This window comes from Solea senegalensis, linkage group LG17 (genome assembly GCF_019176455.1).
Source record: "Solea senegalensis isolate Sse05_10M linkage group LG17, IFAPA_SoseM_1, whole genome shotgun sequence".
NCBI lineage: Eukaryota > Metazoa > Chordata > Actinopteri > Pleuronectiformes > Soleidae > Solea > Solea senegalensis.
In genome coordinates, this window is record NC_058037.1 from 20,211,508 (window position 1) to 20,233,099 (window position 21,592).

The 21,592-nt window shown below is 39.6% G+C and overlaps 1 protein-coding gene across 2 annotated transcripts in view; it reads left to right on the plus strand.

Moving 5' to 3' along the window:
- Nucleotides 1-21,554, plus strand: part of xrn2 (5'-3' exoribonuclease 2) — a 29,603-nt gene extending 8,049 nt beyond the window's left edge. The window contains exons 19-31 of one of the 2 annotated variants that reach the window (XM_044049576.1): nt 4,729-4,836; nt 4,911-5,000; nt 5,116-5,188; nt 5,320-5,403; nt 5,745-5,842; nt 7,603-7,682; nt 7,824-7,880; nt 8,475-8,543; nt 9,241-9,369; nt 11,118-11,233; nt 18,098-18,158; nt 20,039-20,264; nt 21,205-21,554. In XM_044049576.1, the coding sequence (XP_043905511.1) occupies nt 4,729-4,836; nt 4,911-5,000; nt 5,116-5,188; nt 5,320-5,403; nt 5,745-5,842; nt 7,603-7,682; nt 7,824-7,880; nt 8,475-8,543; nt 9,241-9,369; nt 11,118-11,233; nt 18,098-18,158; nt 20,039-20,264; nt 21,205-21,267 (1,254 nt within the window). In that variant the 3' untranslated portion in view covers nt 21,268-21,554. Of the gene's footprint in view, nt 1-4,728; nt 4,837-4,910; nt 5,001-5,115; nt 5,189-5,319; nt 5,404-5,744; nt 5,843-7,602; nt 7,683-7,823; nt 7,881-7,971; nt 8,434-8,474; nt 8,544-9,240; nt 9,370-11,117; nt 11,234-18,097; nt 18,159-20,038; nt 20,265-21,204 lie in introns of those variants that run through there. The other variant, XM_044049577.1, reaches the window with a different exon arrangement.
- The last annotated feature ends 38 nt before the right edge of the window (nt 21,555-21,592 follow it).

Consider the following 21,592-nt stretch of genomic DNA (forward strand, 5'->3'; position numbering starts at 1 on the left):
CCACCACAACTGAGGTTGTCATTGGAGGAGAACGTTTTTAATTTTACAGACAACCATCGTAACTCATCGACTTTTATAATCAAGCAATTAATAATTATTTACTAAACGAATCGGCGGCGACCGGAAAAAAAAAAACCTAAACGTTTGAAGGCGTCACCATTTTGAAGATGGCAAACAAAACCTTCATTCAGATCTACTCTAGTGACACAAAGTGACCACACGAGGCAGCAGTAGACCAGCAGCTCCTGTGTCCCTGCGAGCTAAAATCGCTGATTTTCTCTATGGGCTTTGGTGTGGGAGAGTGAGTGGTTTACAAACTTGAGTTTCCTGTTGGAAAAGTCTGTGTCACAGTGAGATAAAGACGTGAAACATGTTCTTAAAGAGTTATTTCTTTAATATCGTGGAGTTTTTGTGTGACTCCTCCTCCTCTACACTGTTTGCCGTGTGCTTAAACACTATTTCATTTCAAGATTAAGATCAATATTTTAGCACAGAGAATGATTTAATCAGCTGTGCGGCCTCTTCAGTTGAGCCGGGGGGGGGGATTTGTTCAGGCTCACCGTGAACGCACGCTCGCCGCTAACTCCACATGCTCGACAATCCAAAGCCCCCGTCCCCCGGGGTGGGGGCCGCGCTGTGGATGAATTCATTAACGGGCCCCTCAGTGGACGGGGACGTGTCTGCTCTGTGCTGTCGCACATTCACGGTTGTGTCCGCTATCATCACACACACACACACACACACACACACACACACGAAGCAGAGAGAGAGGGTGGTGTTTATCCAAAACACAAAAGAGCCAATGAGAGAGTCACACTTCATTTCTGTCTCTTCTCAGCCTTTGTTTTCACAGTTTTTATTGTTTTAAATGTTAAATTCTGTAAGCTTAGCCATAAAAAATATTGTAACGTCTTTCAGAAGTATTTAATATATAAATAATAAATAAATCTAGTGTTGGAATTGGGCTGAAACGAATCATATTGTCAGAGTAAGTTAACGAGATGTCAGAAAATAGTTGTTTTGTCTGAATTTTTCACTCCTGCACCTGTTGTGAAGCTCGGCTTCACTGCAAATTTGTCAAAAGTACATTCATTTACATCAAATTAAAAAAAAAACATTAAAATTGTCACTTAATAAGAGGTGACGATCAAGGTTTTGGCGGGTTTTTTTTATCTTACATGAGAATGTTTTTTGGTTGGTTTTGTTTAGGTGTTGAAGCAACAGCAGATGTTTTTAATCCAAAAATAAAAATGGACAAATGCTGAATAACTGGACTAAAAAGAGTTAGTGGCGGAACTAGCAGCAGGCACTGTCACCGATGGTAGTGCTAGCATCGGTGATGCCGTCATTTCTTTACGAAATTAACTCTTTTGGTAATCGATTATTCAGGTTGAGTGGCTTTTTATTTATTTTTTTTAAATGATTAGAACCAGTTGTGTGATTTTTCAGCTTCTTAAATGTGAATATTGTCTGGTTTCTTTGCTCCTTTTTAAAACAGAGAAAATCGAAATCATCAATCAAGACGTTTGAGAAACATCGTTTCCAGAGTTTGACAATGTTTGATGGACAAAACAACTCTATAATCGTAATTTAATCTAAGTCTGTCCAACAAGTTTTCCAAACTTCAAAAATAATGACTTTCTCAAATGTCTCAACAGATAATTTTTTTTAATTCTGGTTATCAAGTCACAGAGGGAAGACGAGACCAGGAAGTATTCACATTTTTATCTTTTTTTATCTCATCGGTGATTTAGTTAAGTAATGTTTCATAAAGAAAAATAAGCATTACAGACCACTCGAGTTTACTAGAGTCTGTGTAAAATTACAAGGCGTTTTCTTTCTAAACAAGATCGTTAGTCATGATTCACAGCAAGCGACACAATGTCAGGTGCAGGACATGAGCTGCTGATGGAGTTACAGTGGAGTAACAAGCCCCTCCCCCTTCCGATCACCTCTCTCTAACTGTCCAAAACCAGGGGAAAAACTGAGAAAGCGACGTGTTCTTAAAGTTGTCGTATCTCAGGAACGGTTGATGACAGAGAGTAAATGATTAGTGTGTGAGCGTCAGGAGGCTTTAAGCCACGCCCATGTTTACATCTGTGACAAAAGGCTGTGAAGTGACAGAGAAACGACACCCTCGTCTTCATGTTTAAAAAAACTCCAGAGCTGAGTTTTAACATGGGAGTGAATGAGAGGTTTGAGTAGAACTCTCTGTGCTTTTAGGTGACGTCTACACTGTGAGGCTCTAAAGTGGGCGGGGTCGTGATTGTTTTCCATTGGTGTGTATGTGAAAATGATTCAGTTCGCTCACCATTCTCGATGAAACGGACACGTTTCATGGCCAAATTTGGGTGGAAGAGGAAAAAAAAACGAAAGCTCAGATGTGTCTTTGTGTCGCTGCGTCTTCTCTGTGATTAACAGACTGGATCATCATCAGCAGTTGATTAGTTACACGCAGTCATAACTAACGTGACTTCATTCATCGCAGTTGTCTTTAATCTCCACAAGTTAATCCCCACATTTCCACAGTGTGAAATTTATGGAGTTTTTTTGAAATATTTAATCAACTTCCACTGATGTAAATGATGTAGAGAGGAAAGACAAAGCAGTGGATGAAACCGCAGCTGAAACTCAGCCAGATCATTTTCTTCTTTAAAGCTTTTTGTTCTCCGCAGCGTCAGAAATAAGCAGAAACCTTGACGTGAACACAAAGTGCCGCAGTTTAAATACAGGGAGCAACAACAGTATATATAACAAAATAACCGGTCTCACCCCAATCCCATTATTCACTTTACATCAAATATGGAAAGTGTGTGGATTTATGCCTTTTTCAATTGTGTCTAACATTTCTGTTTTCACATAAACACAAATGAAACGCACACAAAATTTAAATTTCTACTTAAAATATGTATAATCACCATATTTAAAATGTTTATACCATGATTAAATTTGATCCCCCCCCACCCCCCGTCACAATTGACCAATTTAAGGACTTTGTTTTAATAAAATGTGAAAATAAAATGATTTGAATGAAATCAAATATTTAATAAGAACTTTTCACTAATACGTTAAAATGAATAAAGTAAAAAAAAATGGGTATCCGAAGTTCACTTTACAAGGTGGAGTCAAAATAGTGTGTGTAATATAATAATCTGAAGAAGTTAAAGAAACTACAGTTTAATAGAAGATTAACATTTTTTGTTTATTAACTCACTAAAATAAATGTGAATTCATCACAATTTTTCTATGTATTTACGTTTACAATGTCAATTATGATTATTATTATTGGTCCAAATAATCACATTATGATTATGAGACATTATGACAATTGACGCCAGGCGCCGCTGATTTGATCGCGTCGTGTTTATTTACTCAGAACTGTTTTCTCTCGTTGTTTATCGGGGACGGTCGACGTTGTGGTTTGTGACCTTTGACCTCTCGCCGGCCACAGTCACAAACAAGTTCCTCCTGTCGGACAAAAGCGGGTCGTGGCATTAGCATAAATGATGTGTGCGATTATTGTAATGTGCGGCACGGCGCCCCCTGCGGCTTTTCTCATGGTAAAGTCCCGTATTATCATGTGAATGAGCGCCTTTGATAACAAAGTGGCTCTCTGAATGACGCGGGCTTGGATTCAGCAGAGGTGGATTGTGGGAAGTGAAGGTCGCCGTGTTTGCTGAGGAAGGATAAGTGGTCCACACGCGGTTATTTATTTATGCTTTATTTAAATGTCTGTCTTCTGTCCTCTTATATAATTATGTAAAAAAACATTTGTTACTTTTTCCCCTTTTTGACTCTCTGGTAAATGTATTGACATTTATTGATCTTTCTAGAGCAGCAGTTTAAGTGTAAAAAGGTTTAAAGCGGGTTTTTAAATGTGTTTCAGAAGCCGTCTGTCCATGTTCCTGTCGCCTTGTACTCCATCAGCTGTCGTCTGTCGCTCTTCTTGTCTTGAATTTTGTCCGTTTGATCCATTTTTCCTCGTGCGGAGCTTCCTTTACTCTGAGACTTTGTGTCATATTCTTCATTATTTAGATTTACTCTAAAATCTGTGTCCACTGATCCTTTATCACCAATGAATCCTGTGTCATTTCCCAACATGGTGTTATTTTAATGACATTTCCAGTGGCTTGCGTCCATCCGTCTCATATTTGAACACTTATTTTATACACTTTTTGTCCCCTTTCCTGTATATTTATTGTTTTTTATTGATTTTTATTGATTTTCCTGCTCCACTGTGAAGAGACACAGCTGCACTTCAAGTGGAAACATCTTAAGTTTGTTTTTTTTTAGTGTCAGATTGTTAAGAGGAACTTGAGACACAATAAAATTGACCTTTTATTTCTAAACTTAAGTCTTAACAAATGAAACTTTAATAATGTCGACTGTAAAAACACTGGATTCACTGAGAAAAGGCAGCAAAGACGCAAAGTTTATGTGCTGCAGAGAAACTCGAGTTCACAAATGAAAAGGTCAACTTTCTGCTCATATTTTAATTTTGTTTTTCTTATTTTCTGTCTCAAGTGTTAATGGATGAAACTCTTCTATAGCACAAAGTATTATTTATTCTCCATTTAGAAAGGAGACGTGTAGGAAGTTGACATTTAACACATTGACATTTGAGTGTTAAAAGAATCAGTAACATAATAATGACAATAATGTTGTATTTTGAGGCTTTTTAACTCTAAAATCTGCTCTGAAACACACTAACGACTTTATGATTGACAGGGCTGTGCCTCGTGGAAGTGGTACTTCCCGTTCCACTACGCCCCGTTCGCCTCCGACTTCAAAGACATCAAAGAGATGTTCACCGAGTTTGAGACGGACACCAAACCGGTAAGAACAGACCATAATAACAGAGCCATGTTTATCAGATGCAGGAGAGAAAACGTGTGTGTGTGTGTGTGTAGTTTAAGCCTCTGGAGCAGCTGATGGGAGTGTTTCCTGCCGCCAGCGGTAACTTCCTGCCCCCGACATGGCGGAACCTGATGAGCAGCCCTGTGAGTTTATGAAAGTCCAGAACCAGACTTTTGACCCTCGCCTTTAAACGTCTAGATCATTTTGGCTTCTTACTAACGTCGTGGTAACCACGGTAACCGTGTGTCTTTGACGCAGGATTCCTCCATCATTGACTTTTACCCCGACGACTTCGCCATCGATCTCAACGGCAAGAAGTACGCGTGGCAAGGTGAGTGCGTCAGTGTCAGTGCAACGTCAGTGTCTGATTGTTTTTGTTGGAATATTTGATTTGAAGTGATGAGGCGAAGGGTTCCTCTAATGTGTGTGTGTGTGTGTGTGTGTGTGTGTGTGTGTTTGTAGGCGTGGCTTTGTTGCCGTTTGTGGACGAGCGGCGGTTGAGGGCGGCGCTGGCCGACGTTTATCCCGACCTCTCAGCAGTGGAAGGTGAGTCCGTGATAGAAGTTTAAGTTGATTTGATTTTCCTTTGCTTTTTTCCCCTGACTTCCTTTCATCGCCTTGACTCCTTTCCTTGTCTTCTGTTTTTTCCTTGTCTTTCCTTTCCTTTTTCATTTCCTTGTCTTTGCTTTACTTCATTTCTTTTTGTTTCCTTGAATCCTTTCCTTTCTTTCATTCCATGGTTATTTCTCATCCTACTTTCAACATCTCTCCTTTCCTCGTCTATCCTTTGCTCGTCTCTCCTTTCCTCTTCTTGTATGTTTTCTCTCACATGTCCCTTCCTCTCCTCCCTCGTGGACCCTGCTGATTGTCTCCGTCGTGTGTTGCAGTGAAGAGGAACAGTCTGGGAAGTGACGTCATGTTCCTCAGTAAATCTCACCCGCTCTTCGACTTCATCCATGAACTTTATCGCACAGAAGCTCGAGAGGTAACGAAGCACAAAGTCAGACTTAACCTGTGTTTTACTCACAGATCCTCCTCCTCACACTCTGACACGTCTCCTCGTGTTTGTCCCTCTGAGACATTAACATGGTACAATAACACTTTTCTGCTGTGGTGAAAACGTCGGAGTCATTTCCCTGCAGCTGGAGCCTGAGTTGCGTTGATTTTGCATCTGTGAACTGAAGCGTCACGTGTTTATTAATCAAACTCGTCTGCACAGTTACAGCCGAGCGCCGCAGGAAAAGCAATCAATCGGTTTGATCAGGTTCCCGTTGAACCACATGCTCAACGGTTTTATGCCCCTTTGACCTTAAAAACAGGAACATTACGCTAATACGAATACCAAACATTTGGTTCTTTTAGTTACTGACTCAGTCGGTGCTGATTGTGCGGTGAGCGCCCCCTGTGTTGAGAACCGGTGTAAGTCGAGAGGAGTCACTCATGACAGAGAAACGGGGAAAAAACTGAGGTCATCCACGTTAAATAAAAGACGTCAGTGTAAGTCTACGATGTCTTCAGAACACGTTCACGTCTTTATCTCACTGTGAGACAGACTTTTATAAACCACTCACTCTCCCACATCAAAGCCCATAGAGAAAACCAGTGATTTTAACATCACACACACAGGAGTTGTTGATCCACTGCTGCCTCCATCACTAAGTTTAAATGTCTTATTTAGTCAATTCAGCATTTGAAAATCTTCATTTAGATTTACTTCAGTGACACAAAGTGACCACACGAGGCAGCAGTAGAGCAGCAGCTCCTGTGTCCCCGTGACCTGAAATCACTGATTTTCTCTATGGGCTTTGGTGTGGGACATAAACCCCACTACACAGTTGAGAAGACTGTAACTGCTAAATAAAATGACAATACGACATTGTTGACTTAAGCAGGTGTAGATTTTATTTGGTGAACCTCAAATAAAACCTGGATAATTGACTTAAATCATGTTTTTACACACTGGCAGCTGTTTTCAGTGTGTGTGTTTGTGTCAGTACTTAACACAAGCACACTTCAAAAACCCTGACCTTTCATTTTTACGTTTAATCATCGGTTTAACCCGCAAAACAACAGTATATTTCAATGTTTTTTTCGATATGATTTTGAATCTTTCATGTTATGAAAGATGAGGTTAACGGAAAGTTCTGAGAACATTTCAAGGACGTTTCCCCTCTTACGACGCGCGTCTTCACAGCAGCTGAAGAGAAGCGGCTGTTCCTATTATCCAGAGTCTTAACGCCTCATCACTGAAGTCGCTGGAGGAAAAATGACAAGTCAAAGTGTCTCCGAGTTATAGTTAAATATAACGTGTGCAGCGGTTTGTTAAAAAAGGATTTACTGATTTAAAATCAAAGGTGTGTGGATGTGATGTTGAATAAGACGTCGTTTTTTTGGGGGGGAACTCAAATGTGTGACCATTGTGGATGACAAACTCTGTAACCTGAGTTTTCCTTTGGTTATTTTTACAATAACGATGTTCTCAAATGTCTCGTTTTAATTCACTTCTAATGATTTCTTTGTTTTTATGGAGCAAAAAAAATAGAAAATATTCATTGAAGAAGCTGAAAAATCGCAGAAACTTGTTTTTAATTATTTTAAAAAGCACTCAAACTGATTAATTGATTATGGAAGTTGTCCACAATTAGTTCAGTAATTGATTTATAATGATGATTTCTGGTGAGTACTGTGTGAGTATCACCTGCTGGTGGTTTTTGACTCTTTGTCTTTTATTTTACTCTCGTTCAGGGAACTGAGATTCCTGCAGAGCTTTGCCATGGAATCCAAGGTACATTAAATCTTGATGACGACCCTATTCTACCAGATAAGTAAGGAAGGCCTGCGTTACTCTCACTCACTCTGACTTTTGCCGTCGCTCTCGGCAGCAGAGCCGCTCCAGTGTCACCGCTCTGCCTTTATTTAACTCATTCATCTGTTTGTTTGTTTGTTTGTTTGTTTTTATTCTCCAGTCCGGTGACGTCGCCCATCCCGATGCTGCGAGACATTTCACAGAACAGCGCCATCGGGTGAGAACTTTGAACTACTCACAATGCCTGGTTTAAATGACACAATATGATAGTGATGCGTTTGTTAATAATCCATTCATTTGACTCCAAGGGTGAAGTTCAGTTCATGTGGAAACTACAATGATCTAAACAGTGAGATGAAGACGTGAACGTGTTCTTAAGATAAGGTCGACTTGTATTTCGTGACTAAAATCAGTTTCTCCTTGTGCCTCTGCTGGCAGCTTTAATCTCAGTCGGTGAATATGCATACATGTTATTCATGAAAACAAACCGTCTCTCATATATAGTTTGCTTTCGTGTGTGTAATCTGCTCCAGTGGTGGTGTGATATTGTGTGGAGCAGGCGTTTTCAGTGCAGATTGCTTTTGTCTGCAGTCTTTCATTAGAACAATGTCAGTGTGCCGGCGTGTTTTCCTGACGGAGACGCTGGGAAATGAAGGGGTGAAGCAGACGGGAAGAAAATGACATTAAACACCTCAAAGTCCGTCTCTGTTTTGAAGGGGGAGGTTTTTTTTTTTCCCCCTCCAGCCTTTGAGACACACGTGAGCTAATGGAACTCTTGACTCATTGAAAATGATTTTCCTCTTGTTTCCAGAGTGAAGTTCAAGGATCCGCAGTATGCAGATGGCTTTGTGTTTAAGGCGGTTCTCCTGCCTGACGCCAAGTGAGGCTTTTCACACACACACACACACACTTCTTTTTCCAGCTCTTCCTCATTGCTAAAGAATACGTTTTGGTGTTTTTCCTTTTTCTCCGTTTTTCCAACCACCAACGAATCCCTTTTATTTCATGTATTAAACCCAACAATCGCTTCTTACTTTTCTGGCTTCAAACTAATGTAAAGTTTCCTCCATTTGCTGTAGTTTTTGACAAAGATTATTCTCCATTAGAGGATGTGAAGTCCATGTAATGTCCTCACCTGCGTCTGTTGTTTATTTAGGTTATTGATTTAATTTTTAGACGACTTTACACCACAACTACTGCACTAACCCTACATCCACACCACGATACGATTTTATCACAATATTAAAGTCGTAATACGATATAACGATATTTAAGTCACCATAGGATATTTAAGATATACAATATTATCTTGATATTTAAGTCACGATATGATCAACACACAATATTATCACGATATTGCAAAAATACTGTTGAATACTTGTGAAATCATATATTGCTGTATACTCACCCAATGGTAGTTTTAAAAGCGATATAAATTATATTGAAGCGATATGAAAATGTCATGTTTGGATGACGCTGCGCTCCTTTTACATCATCTACGTTTAAACATGCAAATGAAGAAGAATGACGTAGTGATATTGATTTAAGTTCATTTTGTTTGTTTGTTTGTTTTTCAGGATGCCGACCAAGGTTCTGAGACCGGACGAGTGGGTGAAAGGAAACGGGGAATCATGGAGACCTCAGCTGGGCTTCAACTCAAACCGGCAGCAGGTTCACCTGGACCAGTCAGGCTTCAGAGCTCTGGGGTCAGTTTACTCTTTCTCTTTGTCTTTTACGTCCAACAAAGAGCTTCTGTGGGTTTGTGGGATCAATGTGAATTTTATGTGAATCTGCCCACTGAGGACGTCACAAGAAATCCCATTCACTTATAATGGTCAACACCTAAAATATCTGATTGAAACCCAATTTGGCATATGTGTGAATGTGGATACACTCTACTGTAATCTAGATCTGATACAGATTACGGATTTGGTGGCAATTTTAAACAGAGCAGTTTGTTTGTGATTGGTAGGTGATCACTGAAGCGTGTTGAACTTGTGGATTCTCAAGAAATCCCATTCACTTATAATGGGCAAAACTGTCAAAAAACATAAACATTCTCTGTCAAAACCGACATTCTCTGTCCGATTTAAAACCAAATTTGGCAAATGTGTGCGCCATGAGACACTCTACCACCAGACTAACCTTCATCCAGATCTGATGCAGATTAGTCTGAATTGTGTCATGTTTATTTTAGATTGTAAATGCTGTAAGCAGGTAAAGTTCTATACAGTGGATCAAAATATAAAGAGTTTCGGTGCTGGTTTGACTCCGTAAAGAGGCAGAAACACACACACACACACACACACACACACTGCTGTGTGTTGTTAAACAATAGCTGCTGATTCTGCAACAACTCAAAGACTCAGATTTGGGTGAAGATGAATTTAAAATGTGTTTAAATGATTGTTAACACACACACACACACACACACACACACAAACGGTCCCCATTAACCAGCCGTCCTTGATTATGATCCACACATTGATATTATCATTAAGGAAATGTGAATAATTGAACATCTGGCTCGGGGTTTGCAGCAGAAACGTTTGCAGCTTTAGCTTCAGACGAGTAAATGAGGCAGTTTGGTGGGTTTTTTTGGGATGGAGGTTAAACAGGCAGCTGCTCTGCGGGGAAAAAACAAACGTGTTTTTAAAGAAAATCAGGAACAAAGTTTCTATACGATGTTCGAACTCTAGTGTTGTGTAATTGTCTTTATGTATTGATAACGTTTGGGGTTACAGTTATTGTTTTTGTGCACATACAAATCTTTACTAATGAGAAACAACCTTAACTCGTGTCTGCACATGGTTTTATTTATTAATAAATTGTCAACTTAACACACCTGATCTTTTGAAAAATGACCAAATTATCGAAAACTATTGTATATAACTATTATCTTATTTTAAGGCACAATTGTTTTTCTAAAAACATTTAATTTTCTGAATCAACTCTGATTCTCAAGGTCCCTGTTCAATTTAATATAATATCTATTCATTTAGAAATAGACACAGAGTTAATGCTGCAAGTTACTCTCTCTAACCTGGTGATTCATATAAATATGAATTTATATAAATAGAATTGTTACCTTTGTGCTCTTTCTATGTGATATTCAGTTGTAGATGATAATTCACACTCTAAACCTGGTTAAGTTTGGAAAATATGCAGCCTACAATCACTGTTGGGCATTTTAAAGTAATTATCCAACTGTCCAGCAGAGGGGGGTAGAAGTTTTTCTGCTTCTACATTATAGATGTAGCTAACAGCTCATGTTACTGTTGCGAGATTGGGCAGAAAATGGCCTCAAATCCATCTTTAATCCAAATAAAAAGTGGATTTTCCTCTGCCCCGCCCTCCCTTTAATGAGAGATTAGTTCCTTCCCTGTAAAGATGATCTAAACGATTAAGCTATTATCAGAACTCAGCGGGATTTCTGATCTTTTTCTCCCTGCAGTCACAGCATGAACAGAAACCAAGGCAGAGGACAGTACAGCAACGCTCCACCACCAAACAGCTACCAGCACGGAAACTACCGTTCTTCAGCCAGCGGCGGCCACCAGCCTTTCCAACGTAAGAACACACACACACACACACACACACCCACGTGTCACGTTGTTTTCCATGACCTCATAGCTCCTCCTCAATGTGGGCGGAGTCATCGCAGCACGGCTGTGGGAAACAGTGGTGACTTTTTTAAACGGGACACAAACGCAGTTGTTTTGGGTGTAACTGAATCATTACAGTCTGTGGATTCATATAATATCGTATTGTGAGTTAAATATTGTGACTTAAATAACATGTTGTGACTTGTATGTCGTGACTTAAATATCCTGTTGTGACTTAAATATTGTGATATTATCGTAGCATGACTTAGAAAATGTGATCATTTCGTAGTATGACTTAAATACCGTGGTTTAAATATTGTGTCTTAAATATCATATTGTGACTTTACTCTCGTGGTGATATCGTAGCGTGTCTTAAGTATCATATTGTGACTTTACTCTCGTGGTGATATCGTAGCGTGTCTTAAGTATCATATTGTGACTTTACTCTCGTGGTGATATGACTTAAATATCATATTGTAACTTTACGGTAATATCGTGATATCATATTGTGACTTTACCTCGTAATATCGACTTAAGTATCATATTGTGACTTTACTCGTGGTGATATCAGCGTGACTTAAGTATCATATTGTGACTTTACTCGGTAGTATCGTAGCGACTTAAGTATCATATTGTGACTTTACTCGGTGATATCGGTGACTTAAGTATCATATTGTGACTTTACTCGCGGTAGTATCGACTTAAGTATCATATTGTGACTTTACTCTCGTGGTGATATCGTGACTTAAATATCATATTGTGACTTTACTCTTGTGGTGATCGCGACTTAAATATCATATTGTGACTTTACTCGGGTGATATCGTAGCGACTTAAATTTTATTGTGACTTTACTCGTGGTAATATCGTAGCGGACTTAAATATCATATTGTGACTTTACTCGGTAATATGACTTAAATATCATATTGTGACTTTACTGGTAATATCGTAGCGTGACTTAAATATCATATTGTGACTTTACTCTCGTGGTAATATCGTAGCGTCACTTAAGTATCATATTGTGACTTTACTCTCGTGGGAATGTCATGTTAAGTATTGACATTGCCTTTGCTAAATGTTGGAGATGAACGCATGTTTTCAGGATTTTGAAGTCTTTTTAACTTTGATCTACAGTTGGACATTGTTGCCTTTGATTCTTGTCGGACATTGCGCTCATCACTCTTCAGTGATAACGCTCTGAATTAGAAGTTTATAATCTGGTTTGAAAGTCTCACACATCACATTTCCTGCCTGATAATCACTCCTGTTTCGTCTGTTCTGTGAATATTATTAATATCAAAAACAGCTTCACAGCGTTTCTCCACTCGTTTTTCAGCTGCGTTCACTTCACACACACAAGGATGACCTGAACGTTCAGTGGACACAGGCGAACGTGTCGTTGACCTTGTACTCGACACAGTGAGACGTTTAACATCAGTCCACAGCTTTTCTTTTGCCTGTCGTGACTAGATGAGTCGATGTTGTTCACTGTTCATCGTTCACACACACACACACACCGTATCCTCTCACTTTCACTTCATTGATTTAAATTCTACAAAATCCCTGCATGTTAAAAGTCTGATTGTAGTCAAAGACTAAGCCAATAATAACAGCTAGTCTTAGTCCGACTAGCGTACCTAGATCATGTGATTCATACTCCTGCATGTGTACACTTAGTCAGACTTGTCCAAAATGTCCTCCCTGGTCTTTGACGTTGAAGTAGAATGAGACGACGTATAAACTGCAGGAAGTGTAAACTGATTCAATAGATAGTAGCTTATAGAGAGATACAGCGCCACTTACGGAGGCGGAGTCACATGTACACAGCCAATAAATCCATTTTGTCCTCTGCGTGTAAACTCGGACTCTCTTAGTTGGACTACGACCTTAGCTGGATTAAACTGCGTGTAAACATTTTAGAAGGTAAAACAATCAGAAACTCAGATTTACTCACACTCATAAACGAAGTGTTGTTGTTGTTTTTTTAAGTGAAGATGAAGACATTTCTTGAAACATTGCCATGTTTTATGGAAAGCTTTGTCTGTGTGGACCTTGAGACCTGTGTTGTTTACCCGATCCATTTCTACCAGGTTTTCAGAGATTCTCCGTGTTTAGAAACAAACGTGCTGGTTTTGTTGTAAAAGAAGGCGGATTAGCAGATGGAGGACGATGATATTAGTGACTGTAGGAATGTGATTATGCAGAGGAGGAGGAGGTCTAAATCTGCAGCAGGAGGCCTCAGACCTGCTTTTGTCCACTAACACTTTCTCAGGGCCAGTCCTCTGCTCGGCCAGTAATCACCGCAGGCTTTGCTGCTCTGTGCTTTTGTGGGCTTTTTTATTTTATTTTGGGGGGGCAGGGTTTAGTTGGTGATTAGCGTTGTGGGAGAGCGGGGGCCAGTAATGAGACTGTGGAGTGGCTCCGCTGGACACAGTGGCCCCTCCTGATGAAAGCCTGCGGGAGGATCCCTGTTTGATTGGGAGTGTGATGCGCTGCTGCTGTGAAGAGGGTTGAAACCAAAGTTAACTTGGTCCTTTGACGGCACGGCTCCCTCCTGCAGTGATGTGTCAACACGCCGCCTCTGGAACACGCCGCCGGGCTTTGTGAGGCGCGGCCGCAGCAGCTGGTGTTTAATAACCAGCCGCTGGACGCTCTGCTGGTGGCCATTATTGTCTTTACTCGCGCTGACACCACGTTTGAACCGGGTCAGCAAAGTAACGCATTGATGCGGCGGCAACAGACACCGATAAGGCACTCGAGCGCAACAACAGACTCACACTGACGCTGTGTTTCATTCTCACCAAACTTCTCTCTGGTTTCAGAATACGTACGTGTAATAATCCCAAAAATGATTTGGTCTTTTCGGGTGATTTAACTTCGCCCGGCCCCTGATGAAGCTGTTTTAATGGCGTGCTTTTTATTTTTCAGTTCTCTTTTCATTGTACTTGTAAAACTTTTGCTGCAGTAACAATGTAACTTTTCCCAGTGTGGGATCAATATAATCTAATCTAATCCAACACAGTTGGTGAGTCAGGAACAAAAAACACTGGAGATTTGAAATTCGTGCACATAGAGATGAACTCAAATTTGAAACAACGCAGAGAGACTTTTCCAACATAAAACTGAAGTCTGTAAACCACTCACTCTCCCACACCAAAGCCCATAGAGAAAATCAGTGATTTTAACATCACACACACAGGAGTTGTTGATCCACTGCTGCCTCCATCACTAAGTTCAAATGTCTTATTCTGTCAATTCGGCATTTGAAATCTGTCACTCAGACTTTCCTCAGTGACACAAAGTGACCACACGAGGCAGCAGTAGACCAGCAGCTCCTGTGTCCCCGCCAGTTAAAATCACTGGTTTTCTCTATGGGGTTTGGTGTGGGAGAGTGAGTGATTTACAAACTTCAGTTTCCTGTTGGAAAACTCTGTCTGACAGTGAGAAAAAGACATGAACGTGTTCTTTAGATATCATAGACTTAAACTGACGTAGATTTTATAACACAAATCTTTTGATGAGTGGCATCATTTGGTTTTTCTTGTCCCTGTTGACAGCCATATTTTCGGTCTTTGTGTCATTTCCTCATGAAACCATGCTTCAGTGAAGCTTGCATCACTTTAGAGTGTGATTATTAATCAGGAGAAAAGATACGGAGGTATTAATTAAGTTTATATTTATGTAACCATTTTGTCATTTTCTTGTGGTTTAGCACCATTTTATTGACCAAACATAAATGGATACAATGCTAATCAAACATGCAGTTCTTTAAGCAGCTGTTTCTGTTGATGTAGAAAAAGAAGAGGGATACGCTGATTTGTTGCTTGCACTGCGAGTCCATTTTTCACTGGGAGCTTTAGATCTTTTCTGAAATTGATTATTGATTTGAGGAAGCCGCTGAGGTCCTGCTCTGTGCTCTTTGTGCGGCGGACAGAGGCGACTCTGTGTGCAGACCTGAGCTCGCCGGACGGGAGCTGAGTCAAATAGTCGCCGCACTAATTGAAAAGAGGTGGAGAGAGACGTTTAGTTGTTTAGCGCGGTTGTAATCCCGGCGTTAATACAGTGGACACAGCGTCTTTTAAGGATTTAAAGCGTAATCCTTTGTTGGCCTTTGTGCGGCGCAGACTGCAGGTCTATACACTTTCAGATCATTGTTAATTAAGGAGATTGACAGGTGTCCACTTGTAATTCTCTCTTTTGAGTCGCGGCCGGCGATGAGGAAAAGACGACCAGAATGTTGTGGACTTATAATTGGAGGCTGGCTGGGTGGTCCACTTAAAGTTTGTTGGTGGAGGAGATAATCAAACATGAAACCTGAATGACAAGAAACAAAATGATAATGTGGCGACAGCAGTCTGCCTGCTGGAAGATAATTGTCTCTACTTTTTAATCGTCGTTGCAGCTGACACCAGTCGAGCTGCAACAAATAATCGATGACTGGATTTGTGTGATTAATATTCTTGTGATTAAATCTGTGATTTCTTCGCTCCAACATTGGTGGGAAAACACTTTTCATGCATCTTTACAGACTGAACGAGCAAAGATTAATCACACGGATAATGAACAGATTAATCCATAATCAAGATTATCTCTGTTGCAGCAAATGGTGGAATATTTCCCTAATTTACTGTAAATCATAATTCATGACTTTTCAAATGGTTTTCTACAACCAGCCTTTCTATAATATATTATTATTAATAATGTAACACATTTGTTTAGTTTAGATTTTTGATTATTTTTTCACAGCCTGAGCTGTACCTGTCTCTGAAGTTTATCATATCTCACTGTGAAACAGACTTTTCCAACTTCAGTTTCCACTCACTCTCCCACACCAAAGCCCATAGAGAAAACCAGAAATGTTAACATCACAGCACAAAGGAGTTGTTGATCCACTGCTGCCTCCATCACTAAGTTCAAATGTCTTATTTTGTCATTTCGTCTTTTGAAAATCTTCATTTAGATTTATTGAAGTGACACAAAGTGACCACACGAGGCAGCAGAGGACCAGCAGCTCCTGTGTCCCTGTGAGCTTAAATCACTGATTTTCTCTGTGGGGTTTGGTGTGGGAGAGTGAGTGATTTCCAAATGTCAGTTTCCTGTTGTCTCACAGTGAGACAAAGACACGAACATGTCTCCTAACATGGATTAGAATCACACACTGCACCTTTAAACGTATATGCTGTTCAGTTATGAATGTTTGTTCTTTTCCAGTCCTGCTACAATTAACTATTCTTTTAATTCTCAATTTAAAGAAAAGAAAAATGACGGAATACAATACTATGAGCAAAACATCTTTTATGTTGAAAAGACTTTTTATTTCCTCAGTGTGAGCACAGTGACTCGGGTCGTGGTGAATTATACCAGATACGGTTCTAAATGGAGTGGATAATTGAACTGAATGCATTTAAATGTAATGTCATGTGCTTTATATTTCTATAGCCCTTTACGACACCCAACAGGTGAGCAAAGGGCTTTTCAAAATAAAAGCATGATAGAGGCACAGCATTAAAACCAAAGCCTGAAAACACACGAGAATAAAAGCGACATAAAAGCCATTCTGAATGAATGTGTTTGAAGTTTGATTTAAAAAAGACCAGGTCGGACCAAAACCTGGATGTAGCAAGCCAAAATGAAGTTGCTCCAAATTCCCTGAAAGTTAGTGTGAACGTGTTAAAGCCCAAGACGAACAAAAAAGTGAATTGGGACCATGACCTCAACGCAACAGGAAGTCGGCCATTTTGAATTTGGCGTCCCTTCTTGGCAATTTCCACGTTTTTGCAAATGAACAAACTAGTCTGTCTCTGTCGTCTCTATCGTCTCTGCCATCTCTGCCTTCTCTGTTGTCTCTGCTGTCTCTGCCTTCTCTGTTGTCTCTGTCGTCTCTGCCGTCTCTACCGTCTCTGCCGTCTTTGCCTTCTCTGCTGTCTCTGCCATCTCTACCGTCTCTGCCTTCTCTGCCTTCTCTGTTGTCTCTGCCGTCTCTGTCTCGTCTCTACCGTCTCTGCCTTCTCCGTCTCTGCCTTCTCTACCGTCTCTGCCTTCTCTACCGTCTCTGCCCTCTCTACCGTCTCTACCGTCTTGAAATCAGTCAGTCTTAAGTGTTTCTATACATCGGTGATGGGTCTGTTGCTGTGTTCACGTGAACTAGGTTACAGTTTGATCAATAATCAGAAGTATGAGTGGGACAGTATTGTGATCATGATAATCAATATTCAGCCCTGTGTGCGCATGTGTGTTTAATCCACATTTGTGCAGCGTTGTCGTCAGGTTTGTTAACGTGAACCTGCAGCTCCTTCACCCACAGAGGAGCTCAGGCCCCGATAAACAAACAAGTCCGCAGCTCGCAGCTGGTCATCGCCTTGGCAACGGTGAATCTGGAAGAAGCCTTTTTTCTTTTCTTTTTTTTTTTTTTTAAGTGTGTCTTTGTGAAGAGCTCACATCGATGGAACCGCGGTACTTGAGTCGACCACAATGCTGCCGGCTGAATACTTATTTCATTCCCCCCGAAACAAAAAATGCAAATGTGGAGGAGCCGCTCCTCCTCCACCTCTCTGCACCTCCACCTCCACAGTCAGCTGCCGTTTCCATCATGACAACACATTTGTTCTGTATCCGTGACACAAATTAAAAACGTTTTTTAATCTGGGAGTTTACAGCTGACATGAAATGGGTTTAATTATTTGCCAGGTTTAAAGTCTGGTTAAACCTCGACTCACTGAATTATGACTCAAACGTTTGACTGAATTTCAGCAGAATTCCTCCTTTTTTGTCCTGTTTAAACTGAAGCACTTGTGAAGATTATCTGTGTGTGTGTGTTTTTGTTCTCTGCAGATTCCAGGCAGAACAGTCTGCTCGGAGCTCCGCCCTCTTTCCACCAGCCACAGTATCCGAGGTGAGTTTGTGTCTGTGGTTTGAGTTTGTTTGTTTCTGGCGTTCGTTCCTTGCGTCCATGCAGAGACAGACGTGTAGGACCTGAGACGGTGTGTGTCTCCAAAAAGTTATGGATGAGCTGAGGTTGTTTCTGCCGACTCTGTCTTCTCTGTCTCTGCTGCTGAATTGAGATTTGTCTCCGTCGCTCGAAAAACAAATTTCTCTCGAGGACGTTTGTGCAGCTTAATGAGGCAGAACTAATGCAGCGGACACACACACGCGCGCACACACACACACGCACACACACACAGGGGTTGAACTCTTCAGGCCCATTGTGGCTCCGTGTCACTGCAGGTCACGTGTCATTAGCAGCGAGTGAAAACCGTTTCTGTAGCGAATTAAAACGTGGGAGGAGGAGGGGGCGGAGCCTGGAGAAGAGAGCGAGGATTAAAGATTCCAGCGCTCGGCCTGAGTGTGACATGGTTCAGTAATCAGGGCTGACGACGAGGAGACGTTTGAATCCTCGCTCACAGCCATGTCCTCGCGGTGGATCAGTGGCGTGTGGTTCTGATCCTGAACACATGTGAGTGTGGTTCATGTCGTCACGTGTGAGGGGATGAGCTCTCATCTGTGAGAGTTCCACAGGTTGCGTCACTTTGTGCTGTTATGAATAAATATTAATTTATAATAAGTTTTAACAAAATAAAATAAAACCTTTGATCCAGGATTTCACAATAAAGGTCAAATAAATGTTCACATTTTCCGGAAACTGACGATACTAAAAAGTTTCCGAAAACAATCAAATTGAAGAGTGAAACTATAAATGCAACAAATGTTATCAATGTTTTTAGTAATTCATTATTTGGAGTATTTTTTTATTAAATTTTTCCACATCAATATTTCTAGTGACGCCATTTTGTAAAATGACAGAACAAAAATAATGTTTTTGTTGACATTTATTAAAATCAGTTTAATCTGTTTCCTTTTAATATCACGACAAATTTGTCCCTGACGGCAAAAAATGTCCCCAAAATCTTATTTTCTTCAACTTTAAAGGAAGGCCTGAAATATACATATCAAATATGAATTATACGTTTGCGATTTTAACCCTTTAAAGACCTTTTTTAAACTCCAAAAAACCCAAAACCACAATAATTTCCAAATGTTCAGTGAGTATTTGATTATTATTATGAGGCCCTGGTCAATGATTGGCAGAAACCTTGATTTTGCAGTTCCAGATTTAAAAAAAAAAGTGACACATTTGTTCCTAAGGACAAAATTCACCTTCCAAAAATCTGCTGTAAAATTATTGTGTATTAAAAAAATGATTTTCCACTTTGAACGAGTCAATCTTTCAAATCTTCTTCAGCCTGAAATGTACTTATCAATGAATTATACTTTGAAAAAAACTAAACTACAATTTCCATACCATATTTCCAAGTATTTGATTATTGTTATTATTATATTTGTTGGGCCTGGAATCGAGTCAATGATTGGCAGAAACATTAATTTTTGCAGTTTCAGAAGAAAAAGCGACACATTTGTTCCTAAGGACAAAAATGTTACCTTCCAAAAATCTGCTTAATATTAATATTTTTTCTTTCCACTTTAATTAGTAAGACAATTTTCGGTCACAATTGTGTCTCTTTTTTTGTGTGTCTTTCTAAGACATTTTCATGAGCATTTTCACGTGAAAATTATAAAATATGATCGTGATTAGCCATGACTGGAAAGATGTCTACTCCCCCTTGTGGTGCCTCTGATTAAATCACTACATCTGAACGGTGGCGACCTTGACGATGTTGTAAATTAAAAAATCATCCAGTTATTGTGAGGGATTTCATTGTCATGGTTTTTTCCCAGACACAGAAACTTTACGTAACGTTGTTGTTTTGTTTCCAGGCAACAGCAGCAGCGCGGAGGTCACGGCTGGGATCGAGCCGTTCAGTCACAACAATCTGCGTACCAGCAGAACATGAACCGTGGCTGGGGAGGCGGAGCCACCAGTGGTGGGGGCGGGGCAACCCCTGGTGGCGGTGGTGGTTACCAGCAGCAGCAGCAGCAGCACTATGATCAGCGTCGTGATGATTGGCACGATCGCAGAGACAACAGGGGGCAGCACCAACAGGTAACAATCATTGGATGAAGTGTGTGTGGGCGGAGCATAAGTTTCAAAAACAGATTTTCAAAAAAAAAAAATCAGGATTGAGGTTTAACATTTAAAAAATTTTTAAAGTTTCCCTCTGACGTCGCAGCTAATTTGCATATTTTTCTCTTTTTTACTTTGACGTAAAAGTTTGTAAACATTTGATTCAAACTTTCACTCAGATTTTTTTTTTTCTTTTCACATTTTTTTTCATGGTACAATATTTTTCATATTCACAAAGAAAAAAACGAAAAACCACAAAGTTTTAGCTACATATTACGAATTTTGCGATGACGATTTTTCTTTTGTTTGTACATAGTCTTTGCAATTTTTTTAGTATGTTTTTAAAAAGAAGAGAAAAATCTTATTTTTCACAGGAAACTGAACATCTCTCTTTTTGTTTGTTTTATTTTTTAGTTTTAATCATTTTATTTCTTATTATTCAGTACATTTTTTCTTATTCATTCATGTTTTCAGTCTTTTATGAGGAGCAGTATTTTTTAATTCAAATCAATTTAATCTTAATTATTTATTGTGGCTTTAAAGTAAATTAAATTTTTAAATGTGAATAAAACATAAAATCACACAAAGTTCATCTCCAAATTAAATGAATTGTTAATCTGTGGTTTTAATCTAAACTATAGATTGTTTTTTTTATCTCATATGTTGGGTGTTGTAAGCTTTTTTTTAAAAAAACACAAACTGTTTTGTTTTTAAATTTGTGAAGTCTTTGCATCAAAAGTTAAAACGTGAATAAAATCGAAATTCTTCTTTAATTTAAAGGTTTTTTAGTTTGCAAGTTCTTAAATGGTTTGATTTTTAAGACCTGAAGAAAAAAACAAAAACTGAACAGGTTTGTTGAAAGTTTTTTCAGTTGTGTTTGTTTTGTGTGTTTTAACGTGTGTGTGTGTGTGTGTTTCAGGGTTACGGCTCAGGCCGAGGTTTCCCGCCTCCTCCTCCGTCAAGAAGATACAACTGGAAATGAAAAGACGGAGCAAGCTTTTCTTTTTTTTTTTAAAGAAAATCAAAAGAATGAGTTCTTTTTCTTTTCTTTTCTTTTTTATCGTCTTGTACACTGATTTTTTTTTTTCCCTTTTTATCCTACTTTGAACAGAGGAAACACACGTGTGTAACTTGTGATTTTTAAGCCAAACGACCTGTAAAACTTGTCCAAAACAAGTGAGTCAAAAATGTTTGTTTCTGAGAGAAATCTCCAAAAAAAGCTTCTGTGTTCAAACAAATCAACGAATAAAAACCGTGGAGGAAACGAAACTTTGATTTCCTGTCAGATTTGATTTAGAATCCAAAAA